Source organism: Fundulus heteroclitus, chromosome 16 (assembly GCF_011125445.2).
Source record: "Fundulus heteroclitus isolate FHET01 chromosome 16, MU-UCD_Fhet_4.1, whole genome shotgun sequence".
NCBI classification, from domain to species: domain Eukaryota; kingdom Metazoa; phylum Chordata; class Actinopteri; order Cyprinodontiformes; family Fundulidae; genus Fundulus; species Fundulus heteroclitus.
In genome coordinates this window covers 34,694,268-34,706,842 of record NC_046376.1, presented here as the reverse complement: position 1 = coordinate 34,706,842, position 12,575 = coordinate 34,694,268, and the positions used below count along the sequence as shown (strand labels likewise).

The window sequence follows — 12,575 nt, the reverse complement described above, 5'->3', positions numbered from 1 at the left end:
TAATTGATATTGTTCATATCATTCAAAAAAGGACTGATATGAGACGCTTGGAATTGGGCTTTTCAGAAGTTTGTTTGTCCAGAGCGGTCCTCAACCAAGTCCAAAATCAAATCAGTGTCTTCATAAAGCTTGTCAGCTAGAGGAAGCACGAAGAGCTCTAGAATATCCTGGGTGACTTTGCTGACTGTGAACTTAACAAGAAAACCAGTGGACCAGAACCAGCAGATGACATGATTATAGAAATTTTCCACTGGACTTCAAGCAACATGGATTCTGTCTCTCAACTCTTCCTCCAAACTCTGGGACCTTGATTTCCAAACGAAATGCAGAATTTACTTTTATCTGAAAACAGGACCATTGAGCTATGGTTTAAGGGTCTCATTTATAAAGCGTGCGTACGCACAAAATGGGAACTAAACCTGGAAACGTCACTTTCCACACAAAGGCAGTGATCTATAAAGAAAAACAGGACATCAGAATGCACGGTCCCTCACAAACTGACTCATTTTGGAGACGGGGGAAATTGGTGACACAGTTGGTAAAGTGGTGAATTGCTGCTAAACTGCATCATGGTTCCTCTAAGACGGTCAATTTCACTCTGTATCAGACTTTATTCATAGATGGATTAATCATAAGCATTAAAAACCTCAGTGTTATTCATCCTTTCACTGGTCAGCCATAGCTATACATAAGGACCTTCCAAAATAAAAAAGGCTTATAAGACAACATAACTCTTAGGTTAAGACTCATGTTCATTAAACGCCTTTCTGGGAAAAATGTTCAGTTTCTCTGCTCCTTTCTCCAGGGTTGCCATGGGTAACCATGAAACACCAATTAGCTGACTCATTTAAATACGTATTAACATTCATAAGGCGCTTTGCATCGACTATTCATGGATGAAGCTGGACGTTTAGTGGGCGGAACATGATGTTGTATGCATCAGGATTTAGGGTTTTTTTTGGTGTATGCCAGTTTCCTCATTTGGGCGTACGCAAACTTTTACTATACATCCTACACAATGTTTTAAAAAATGGGACCCCAGTTCTTTTTATCCTTAGCCCAGATGGACTATGGACAATCTGTAGATGAATGCATTTTGCTAAACAATCCTCTCACGGCTGCGGATATCCCTGCCACCCATATTTTTCCTCCCTCTTAACATGTTATGACCCGTTGTAATATTCACATCTTCTGATACTGAGTTTGGCTTTTCATTATCTGAAAGCATAATTGTCAAAATGACAAGTAGTTAAGGCCTAAAATATTTCCCTCTATGTGTAATGAATCTATATAACAGAGGAGTTTCACAGAAAATTTCCACTTTTTCACAATATTCAAGATGTTTAGATGTAGCCTGGGAGTAGCATGATGGTTGAAGCTCTGACTACTACAAATATTTTGTTTTTTTAACTAAACCTAACATTTAAACACATGTAGCAAGAAGTCAAAGGGTCTCCCATAGTCACCGAGTGTCAATACAGTAAACGACTGTAGTCGAAGACACACTTCACTGTTAAATGAATGGATGGGGATAGCCAAACATTTCCAATCTTATGCCAGTGAGAAATAAACAGACCTGAAACCTGCTGCGTGAGTGACTGCCTCTGGGTGTGGTCAATGTGCCAGCCCACTAAGATGTCCACTGTGTCCTGTGAAGAAAACATCAAGTATCAGGAGCCTGAGGTGGAATAAGCAACGTGTTTTATGCACAGTAGGGTTCCCATACAAAATTCCAGACAATTTCCCAAAGTTCTCTGATCTTTTTAGCTCATTTTAAAAGAGTAAATGCAAATGCTCAGAATAAATTGAGGGAAGGAAGGTCATAGGGATAAAAAAAAAAACTGCTGGGTGAATTACTTCCTACTTCCTTACTGGATGGACAAATTGACACATGGACTGATAACCATGCTGGATTGGAGTAATTTAAGGGTGGATGGCAGGCAGATTGAAAATTCAAATATTTTTTTCCAGATATGCTTCTCTTGCACACCTGTCCAGACCTAGAGATTAGTTTAAATAAGGCCCATTTACACTACCCTTGTTAAACCGATCCATGCCGAGTTCGGACCGAGCTTGGATCAGTTAACCGTGCCGAGCTTGGTTCTTAATACCGTTTAAACATCACGCTAGCACGGTTCCTGGCCTCCTAGTGGCGATCTACGGTACTACTGCTCTCTAGGATTGAAGGAGGGACTCAAGCAAATCAAAACGGCGGCGCCCGTAACATTCAGGAAGTTATGCTTGGTTATAATTGTGATATTTGGTTGTTTGCAGAGAGTCAGGTGAAGAAGCCAACATTTGGTGAATTTACTTGACAGAGTCGGCTTTTGGGAGGTGGATAAGACAAACGAACGTCTAATAACGATTTACAGACGCAGGAAACAACAACAGACACTGAGGTTCATCACACTGCCAAGCAGAATCATCTCTGGAAACCGTGTGGCACGGTAGGGAAGCTGGTATTATTATGAATGTCTGAAACCACAAAATTAGTCAGCTGACTGTAAGGAGATGACGCGGTCTGCTCATGCGATCTTTGTTATCAGAGAACGCTTCAGTTCAGTTTGCGATCCGTTTGCATTCAATAGTTATCTCAGTTGCCGAGCTCAGACCGTTCTGGGCATGGTCAAAAAAGGGTAGTATAAACGGGGTAATAAATGCCTAGGAAGCTGGGGTCATTGTTGATGTTTATGCAGCAGACATGAACCAATACCTTAACTGTGCTGAAATGCTCACCCTGAAGTTGGTGCTGAAGACATGGGGGTAGCAGCGGGCCACCTGGAGAATACACTTCACACTCTGACAGAGTAGTTCTGGTGTGTCCACGTTCTCCAGGATTGACTGCAGGTTGCTCATCACCAGCTGACACACAAAACAAGTCCAACTCATTGGAGCGTTACAAATCCTCCAGGCTAAAAGCAGCTCCAGCATGTTCTGACTATCAAAAACGATTGTGTTCTGAGCTTTAGACATACGCGGTTACCTGCATGATATGAGAGAAGGCTTTTCTTTCTCCAGCAGCCTCCAAAGCACGATATGCTGCTACCAGATACAGCAGTTTCACTTCATCACGACTGCTGGACGTAAACTTTAAGAAAAGCCACTTGAAGATGCGCTCCGCCTCGTAGCTGAGCACCGTGCAGAGGAGACCCACACAGGCTGCTGCTTCCTGACGCAACTCCCACAGCAGCTTACTGCTACAGATGGGAACAATGCAGAGGAAGGAGCACAGAACATGCACCCAATGAGAACAGCATGGTGGTCAATATCACAAGAAAAAAATAAAACCGTGTCCATGACACCTGCAGTCAGGAAGGAGACATTTATAACCATGGTTCAGAGCCAGGACCAGATCTGCCTGATTTAAAGAAGAAAGCCTCTCTTCACAGAAAAAGCTTCTACTACAAACACTGGTCACAATTAAGGAAGTCAATTTCTTAAACTTTGTTAAATGTTCCCTTTTTATTCTGAATTACAAAGACAAACACTTGTTACTATGTTCAACATCATGGCAAATTTAGAAAAGATAAGAATTCCTTTATTGTCCCGCAATAAGAAAATTGGGGCGTGACAGTGGTGAAGATCCAGACAGTTAGACACAATTATTAGAAGTGAAAAGTGAAAATAACTAGTCTAATCTAAAAAAGTTTAACAAAATATGATTATTTACGATAAGGCAAACTTAATCTTAACTTAATTTGGGCAAAACCAATAAGTAGGGGACAATTCAGCCCTTGTTTAGAGAAATATAATTTAAGAGGCACTTCCCTGTTGGCAAAAAACGTTGAACAGAGAACACCAATAGTATTTCATTTTCTGTTGATACAAATACATTCTACTACTGAGGGGTGAATAAAGGACCAAATTGTACTAAGAAAACGTGTTTCAAAACAAACATGAATCGGACGTATACAAAACTTTTTTCCATAGGCTAACTAGGGAACTGGGGCCTCGTGTAAAAGTTAATTAGTAATTGTAGTAATTAAGTTAACTTAATTACTACAATTCCATAGGTATTGTAGTAAGAAACAAAGCAGACAGACTTTTTATATTCATTCCAGTTTCCTTAATTAGTTGCTGATGTCCCTGAAGAAGCTGTTGCTTTGCTGTAATTCACTAAAGATATTCCAGGGACCTCCTGTACTCTTTGGTACAGGAGGCCCCTGGTCCATGCAATGTATTCACCAGCCGCCCTGTACAATTTCTGTGAGAAGAGGCTTTTAAATGATGTGCTAATGCAATGCCTCCTCTTACCTCTCGTTCAAAATATCATTCAAGGTGCTGAGGATGGTGTCCAGCTGTTTGACCATGGTCTGAAAGAAGATAGAAAGGGTAAGCGTGACTCGTTGCCAGTGATGTGAAATAAAACACATCCAAAATGGCTGAAGACAGAACTGCTTTAGATCATTACAGCAGAAACTGATTCTCCACAGCAAACCCTGGTCTGATGGTCATTCAGGTATCGTTACTACGTTCTGGATGTGCGGTGGTAAAAAAGGATGATGATGTGAGCGTGGCAGGACTCACCACTTTGCTCTCGCCGTGGCTGATAAACTCTTTCAGCTGTTTTAAGGTGGCCAGCCTCCGGTCACGATCATCCTCCCTGGAGACTCTGCGCAGGAGGTTGGCCAGTCGAGACTCCTCCGAGTGAGCCATCCCTCTGTCTGCAACAACACACCCAAAGGCACACTTTAAAAAGGTTCTCTGGTTATCATCAACCTGCATAACCACATTTTACACAAATCATGACCTTTTGGTACGAGCTAAAGAAAGTATTACATCACTGCTTCGTATCACAGCATGTTTACCCCTGCCTCAAACCGATGCCCACGATCGGCTAGGATCAACTCTAGTATGAACCTTCTTGATCAGTATTTTATATGAGCTTTGCTCTTTTTCAGAAATTGGTATGTTGACCAGTTCAGGACATTTTTGCCCATGTGTCCTTTAGGTGTTTTGCAATTGGTATAAAATTATGGCAAGCCGATGAGGCCAATTATCGTCCGTACAATAACGCGCAGTTCCAACCCGTATTTTATGCGAGCGCGCGTTTTTTACGTCACCGCGCGTTTCCAGCCAGAACCCGCGGTGACGTAAGAAATGCGCGCTCGCGTAAAATACGGGCGGTGGCGTTAATAACGTTTGGTGGCGTTTTTTGCATATTATATTATCAGGAGGTTGTCTTTTATGTGCTCAGCCACTAGATTTAAAGGTGTTTTACCCAATAAGAACACTGCAGCACCAGACACAACCAGGAGGTCCCTGGTCGTTGGGGAAAGGCAGAAAGAAGATGCACCTTCCTTTCTGATCCTGTCTAAATCCTGCTTAGTTCAATAATAAAGTCTGATATTACACAAAACTCACAAATACAAAGCATACAGAAAATGGCCTCAAGGAAGTGTTCGATAGGTAAGGAGCAGCAGAGCTGGTTGGAGGAACACAGGAGGAAAGATCTTGATGACCTGGGGTGTGTGAAGGATTAGGGAACCAAATATTTCATTTTAAACATGAAACTACCAAAGCACAAGCCAAGTAGTAGAACTAAATGTTGAAAAGAAATTAAAAGCTAAATAAAATAAACCAGGTCACTTAATAAAGCTGCATTTTCTGTATGCTTTGTATTTATATTCACATGATAATGTTTTCAGAATTAATAACAACATTTCTGTTAACGATTTCATTTATCTTCTGCACCAAGGGCATAAGTAGGGAGAACAAGCAGAGTGAGTTTTGTGTAATATCAGACTTTATTATTGAACTAAGCGGTGATGTAAAAAACGCGCGCTCGCGTAAAATAAGGGTTGGAACTGCGCGTTACTGTACGGACAATAATTGGCCTCATCAGCTTGCCATATAAAATTGCTTCTTGACAGGTGGTCTGTGGTATGGTGGGAGAGCAAAGAGGTGATTTTGTCCCAGACATCAAGACCTTTGCTGCGTGTCCTTCCCCTTCTCTGTTTGTTTCTCTCTGTTTTTCTCTGTTTCTCTGTTTATTTCTGGTCTGATTATTTTGATATGAAGGCCAATGGTGCCACAACATCTATATAACAAAAAAATAAACATTTCTTTGCATGTAAGGAATGAACAAAGAGTGCACATAGAATACATGTTCCATTTTACCAAAAAAACAGTTTGTCAATGTGTTCAAATTACATCTTAAGAAGAACTACTGAACAGAGTAAAGCTGCACCATTTCAGGAAAATATATAATTAAGTTAACATCAGTTAAGAGGAACCCAACTTTTTCACCTGAGGTAGGCATTAAGGAACATTCTACTTCATTCAAGTGTCCAAACAGCTTAAGGATGTAAAAGTCTGAACACATCACACCTGAAATCCTCGGATTATTTCACATACTGATATTGTGATGATGACCGCAGTTCGTTATATTGTGCATCTCTAACAGCAGCCATGAAACTGCTGCTTCAGAGAACTTCACCATCTTGTCCTCACTTACCCTGCGATTTTCTCATCTCCTTTGAAGCTAAAGCACGATTTCCATGCTGAAAAGTAGTCAGATCCGTTGTCACGTCATTGGGTCTCAACTCTTCCCCCAGCGACTTCCAACCAAATGTTGTATCACAGACACCTTGCTCAACTTCATATCCAGCTAGGGAGCAAAAAATGACACATATTAACAAAAAAAAAAAAGAAACATGACAAATGGGTATAAGTGATGCATATGTCAGTAAGGTTGGCTTCATAAGGCAAAATAGTTCTGCTGCTTTGGTTCATTTTAATCTAAGCAGAAACAGTCTGCATCTCTATGTGCTGGATTTTATTCACCTGTAGCCATGGAGGTGATAGGAACAGCTGACTGACATTATTTTGATGGCTGAGCGAATACTTTTGTAAACAGTCTGTACACATACGCATGTATTCTGTTTTTAGAGTGTGCTGAAGGCAGGAGCCTTACCCTCCTCATGATGTGCATCTGCAGCAGCGTAGACATCACTGTGCACCGCCGACTGTTCAGGGCACCTGGAGGGCAACACGTCATACAGTGACCCTGAACCAAGCTCTCTAGACTTCACTTCGTCCTGAAGGGATGACACGACGTCACCTCTGGAGAATTCATGGAAAAAGTACATCAAAATTATTTGCTGTACCGTTATTTACAACACTGACATTCAGATTGCTTTAAAGTACTCTATTCCAGTCCAGTCCATGTGAATAGATGCAAAACTGTGAGTGAAATCCCAATTTCCAATGAGTTAGTAAAGTTAGAAACATATGAAGGAACACTAATACGATAATATATTTTTCTGATCAAACTATATTTCTTTTAGATGGAATACAGCAGCAAAGCCTGAACTTTTGCATTTAGATACATCAGCACTAAAAGTAAGAAACTGTCAAAATCTGCAAACTCTAAGAGCACCTTTTACATGAATCATTGGCTGTCTGGAAGAAAAACCACATGAAGTGGACTGAAAGGTGTGAAGATGAATAAAAGACAATGTTGCAGAGAGCTGTAGTAGGATTGGCTGTACAGTTAGGCCCAGATATATTTGGACAGTGACACTAGTTTTGTTAGTTTAGCTCTTTATGAAAACATATTCAACATACATTTATATTTGAGAATATCCACATCCAAATTGGAGCAAGGGTTTAGGACTTACAGCTCTTTAATACATAGCCGCCTCTTTTTCAAGGGACCAAAAATAATTGGACAATTGACTTGGAAGACTGCAAAATAAATAACAAGGCTGCATGGACTCGTCCCTCATTAATCTGTCATCAATTAAGCAGTTAAAAGGTCTGGAGTTGATTCCAGGTGTGGCGTTTGCATGGAAGCTGTTGCTGTGAACACACAACATGCGATAAAAGAAGCGCTCAATGGATGTGAAGCAGACCATCCTGAGGCTGAAAATAAAGAAAAGATAGCAGAAATGTTAGGAGTGGCCAAGTTACCAGTTTGGTACATTCTGAGAAAGGAAAAAAAAAAAAAAAAAAAAAAAGAGAGTGCACTGGTGAGCTTGCTGGACATCCATGAAAGACAACAGTGGTGGATGATCGCAGAATCCTTCCCATGGTGAAGAGAGTGAAGAACACTCCAGGAAGTAGGTGTATCAGTATCTGAGTCTACCATAAAAAGAAGACTTCATGAGAGTAAATACAAAGGATTCACCACAAGGTGCAAACCATTAATCAGCCTCAAAAATGGAAAGGGCAGAATTATTCAGATTAAAACAGCTGAAGAAGCCAGCCCAGTTGTGGAACAGCATTCTTTGGACAGATGAGACTAAGATCAACCTGTACCAGAATGACGGGAAGAAGAAAGTTTGGAGAAGAATTGGAACAGCTCATGATCCAAAACACACCACATCTTCTGTAAAACATGGTTGAGGCAGTGTGATGGTATAGGCATGCATGGCTTCTAGTGGCACTGGGTGTTTATTGATGATGTGACAAAAGACAGAAGCAGCCGGATGAATTCTGAAGTGTATAGAGATATACTTTCTGCTCAGATTTAGCCAAATGCAGCACAGTTGATTGGCTGGCACTTCACAGTTCAGATGGACAATGATCCAAAACATACCGCAAAATCAACCCAAGAGTTTTTTAAAGCAAAGAAGTGGAATATTCTGCAATTGCTGAGTCAATCACCAGATCTCAACCCAATGGATCATTCCTTTTATTTGCTCAAACCAAAACTTGAGCAAATAAGACCCACAAAGAAGCACCAACTGAAGTCAGCTGCAGTAAAGGACTGACAAAGCATCACAAAGGAGGAACCCAGCGTTTGGTGATATCCATGGCTTCCAGACTTCAGGCAGTCATTACCTGCAAAGCATTCTCAACAAAACATTGAAAAGTAACATTTTACCAAGGGTTATGTTTATTTGTCTAATTACTTATGAGCTCCTGGAATGAGGAGCGCTTGTATAAAAATAGCTGTAATTCCTACATGTTTTGTCATATTTTTCCAACGTGGTGGCATGCAGAGCCCAAATCATGAAGACTGTCCAAATATTTCTGGGCCTAACTGTAACTAGGAAGTAAAAAGGGGTAGGTCACAAAGAAATCAAACAGTAAGCAATAACATTGGAGAATGTCATGATAACCATATGACTTGCAGTAAATTTATAAAATCCACAACTGATGGATTTTAACTCTGTCTGCGTTTGACCAGAGCTGTGTCCTCAGCCGGTGGTAGCTTCATATCTGATGCATTCCAAGATGTTAAAGCCCTGCATCTGTTCAGGGTGATTCTGACGACTCCAAAAGAGGTGGAACATGTGCGGCCGGTCGCCGGATCATTGGTCTTCTAAAGGAAGGCAAACTGACAGATCCTACGAGATTGGACCAATTCTTATCGTCTCTGCCAAAGATCGAATCTACACCACACAGTTTTACATATTTCCAAAACACAAGAATGATCAAATACCTGATTATATCCCATTACTAATTACAAACCAGTATCCAGGATCCGAAACAGGCAGTGTTTCCCATACATAGACTCTACTTGGGTGGCCCATGCAAGTAAATTGTGACGCCCAGGAAGAAAATCCCCCCCCACACCTTAAAACAAGAAAAACTTATGCAGCTATCAGCATCAGCAGCCTACTTCTGCCTACGGCCATAGGTGCCGACTCGCTTAATAAACATGCTACTACCCCTTGTGAGAAATGTATTGATTTCTCATAAGAAATGCAGGTGATTGGTGCGCCGGACTATGAAGGATAAAACATGCGGACAGTTCCCGCGGCTCACCGCATGCGTGCACTACGCCCGAGCAGATCTTTCCTACCCAGCATGACAGTTATAGGTTTAGTTATAGGTTATTTTCCACAGGCTCCCCATCAATTCGAACAATAGGATTTAAAGGTACAGACAAGTTTCACAACCAGAACTACAGGAGTCTCCTTTTTTTTTTTTGGTTTCCACTAACATCTTCCGTTTGTGCGATCACTGGATATTTTTTGGTTTGCAGTCTGCGTTGTTACTGAAGACAGCAACTCTGTATTGTGTTAAAGTCATAAAAGAGTCCCGTTATTTTCACCTGGATGAGCTACCCCCCCCGACCCCAAGCGAAAGTCAGAGAAAAAAGCGGGGCCGGCTATAAGGCAGGTGCTATTACCGAGTCCTTCCTGCAGCAGCAGGTTATGACAGAACCAGAAAAATGTATGTGCGCTTCTCTGTCTGAGTGGGGCTGCGCATATGTTTCTGTGTAAACTAGAATGATAGGGAGAAATAGCACTATGAACAAACAGAGGGATTTATTTTATTTATTTTTATTTCAAAATGCTGTTGGGTTAATTTTAATATTGGATAAAAATAACCTGAGTAAATACAAACAGCTGTTTCCAGATGATTATTTCATTGAGTTTTCCAAACCAACCTGGACCTCTGGTAAAATCAACTGCTCCTTTCGTTGAATCGTGAATTAACTGTGATTAAATTACAAGTTTAGAAAGCTGAGCTCAGTTCCACAAGCCAGGCCTGATTGTAACCCTTAAATAGAACCTCTGATGGCTGAAAGATGTCAGAAAGCAACACATCATCTAAGAAAGCTCATAAACAGTAGAAAAACAAACTCATTGACATCTATCAGTCTGGAGGGGTACAGAAGCATTCCTAAGGCTTTAGGAACCATAACCCACACCTGGAGAAAAGCTGCAGCAGTGGGGAACCTTCCAGGAGAGGCCGGTCACCTAAAGTTACTCCAAGAGCTCAGCATTTATCAAACCTGGTAGTCATAGAAGAACTCAGTACCAGGGTTTCCCCCATTGCACTATAGGCCTGGCAGGCTGCCAGGCTTTACTGGCCCCCTCACCAGGCTAAGCACCTTTGTTGATTTATTTTAAATGTTTTATTTTAAATAAGTGGGGCAAAAGGGGAGCAGGAACTAAGGATTTAATCCTGTAACCGGTGGGTTACTGGTCAGTCGTCATGTTCTTGGGAAAGACACTTCACCCGCATTGCCTGCTGGCAGTGGTCAGGCCCGACGGTGCTGATCGTCTGGCAGCCTTGCTTCTGTCAGCCTGCCCCAAGGCAGCTGTGGTCACAACGTAGCTCACCATCTGCAGCGTGTGAATAAATGGGTGAACGACTGAATGTAGTGTTAAGTGCATTGGGGTCCAAGGGACTTGATTTTAATACACACACATTGTGCTTCAACATGAGTGGTTTTACTTAACAGGTCAGGGTGAAAGTTCTGCCAGTGGATTGCTTTTGAATGTGTTGTGTGTTTAACCCCTTGCTAAACCGTATTCACCTGCTCCTTTATCTCTGCATGCTCCCACTCTGGGCTGGAGGAACTGACGCCCAGCTCCCAGTTTGCTCAAGACCTCTCAGTCAAAATCAAGGTGTCAAGCATCACCTGGAGCACAGAGGTCACCTCGGGGATATCATGATCTAGCTATAGGCAGGTGCAACCGACTGACTCCAATCATGATAAATATACCTGCCGATGAGATGAGATCACACATACACACACACACACACAAGTGAAAGTTAATATGGTTTCTACTCTACCTGCCCATCCACAGCCAGCTTAGGCCTCAAACAGGTTGCTACGCTACAAAGGAACCCCCGCGATCTCGCGCTGAATCCAGATGCAGGCTGATTCGCTCAATGTATCGATGCTCAGCCCAAACAGCAACACAGTCAGCGCGGAGATATGTTCGCTAGGGCTGCCGGAAGTGATTAGGAAGTGGGTAACGTTACACAGGAGGCTGGCGGCTTCCCTCAGCTGACTAGCATCGTTAGCCAGCGCGAACGTTAGGAGTGCTAACGGGCTACAGCTTCGCGGTAACGGCGCTGCTCACGGGCAATGTGTCGTAATTAACATCACTATTTTATTTGTTTGTGGCTGATGTGTTCGTCCGCACAACACTCCCGGTTAACCTCCAAACAGCCACCACTCCTGCCGTGCGTCTTCCGAGCAGCGTTAGCTCTGGGCTCAGACCATGATGGAGGCTGGATACCAGCATTCCGTGTCTCTCACGCGCCGACTGAGACCGGACACGCGGACAGCGGGAAGGAGAATGCAGCTGCAATAGAAAAGAGGGGAGCAGCTGGCTCCCGCGAGGCCACAGCCCAGCACAGCAACACGTCCGGGCCCCCCCCGAGAGCCGCCGTTTTATTTAGAGTAGAGTAGCAACCAACCTGGGCTGCCAGTCGTTCCAGTGTGGCCGCAGTTTGTGGGCGCCGCTGAGCCGAGACCCTGGGGCTTTACGGCTCATTACCTTTCGGAGCGCTGCATGACCTGCCCGCAGCGCTTCCTGAGTCTGCCCGCAGCTTCTTTCTTCACATTTATGCTCTGTCAAGGCTCAAGAACTGGTTAGCAACTTGTCATTATAGCTAGCACACACGACGGCGTTCTTCTTCTTCTTCTTTCACTTCTACGTCGTGTTCGACTTCTTCTTCTGCGAGGGACTCCCGGTAGACAAGCAGCCTTGGGACAACAGTACCGCCACCCTTTGGGTCAGCCGGATGGAGTCCCCTGGTAAGCCGTTAGGTGGGACGGTTTTCTGATCTGAGCTAAAAATATCATTCTAGCCGGAAAATATTATTTTGTACTTTGCACTTGTACTTTGATCCATACAGGGTCAGCATTATACATATGG

General features: G+C 42.7%; 1 protein-coding gene across 2 annotated transcripts in view; it reads right to left on the bottom strand.

The window, feature by feature from the left end:
- The window catches only part of smg1 (SMG1 nonsense mediated mRNA decay associated PI3K related kinase), a 68,160-nt gene extending 55,792 nt beyond the window's left edge, over positions 1–12,368 (bottom strand). The window contains exons 1-8 of one of the 2 annotated variants that reach the window (XM_012879542.3): positions 12,115–12,368; positions 6,917–7,065; positions 6,458–6,610; positions 4,528–4,664; positions 4,255–4,313; positions 2,984–3,197; positions 2,737–2,862; positions 1,577–1,649 (exon numbers count right to left, since the gene is read on the bottom strand). In XM_012879542.3, the coding sequence (XP_012734996.2) occupies positions 1,577–1,649; positions 2,737–2,862; positions 2,984–3,197; positions 4,255–4,313; positions 4,528–4,664; positions 6,458–6,610; positions 6,917–7,065; positions 12,115–12,191 (988 nt within the window). In that variant the 5' untranslated portion in view covers positions 12,192–12,368. The remainder of the gene's footprint in view (positions 1–1,576; positions 1,650–2,736; positions 2,863–2,983; positions 3,198–4,254; positions 4,314–4,527; positions 4,665–6,457; positions 6,611–6,916; positions 7,066–12,114) is intronic. The other variant, XM_036148556.1, reaches the window with a different exon arrangement.
- Between the last annotated feature and the right edge of the window lie 207 nt (positions 12,369–12,575).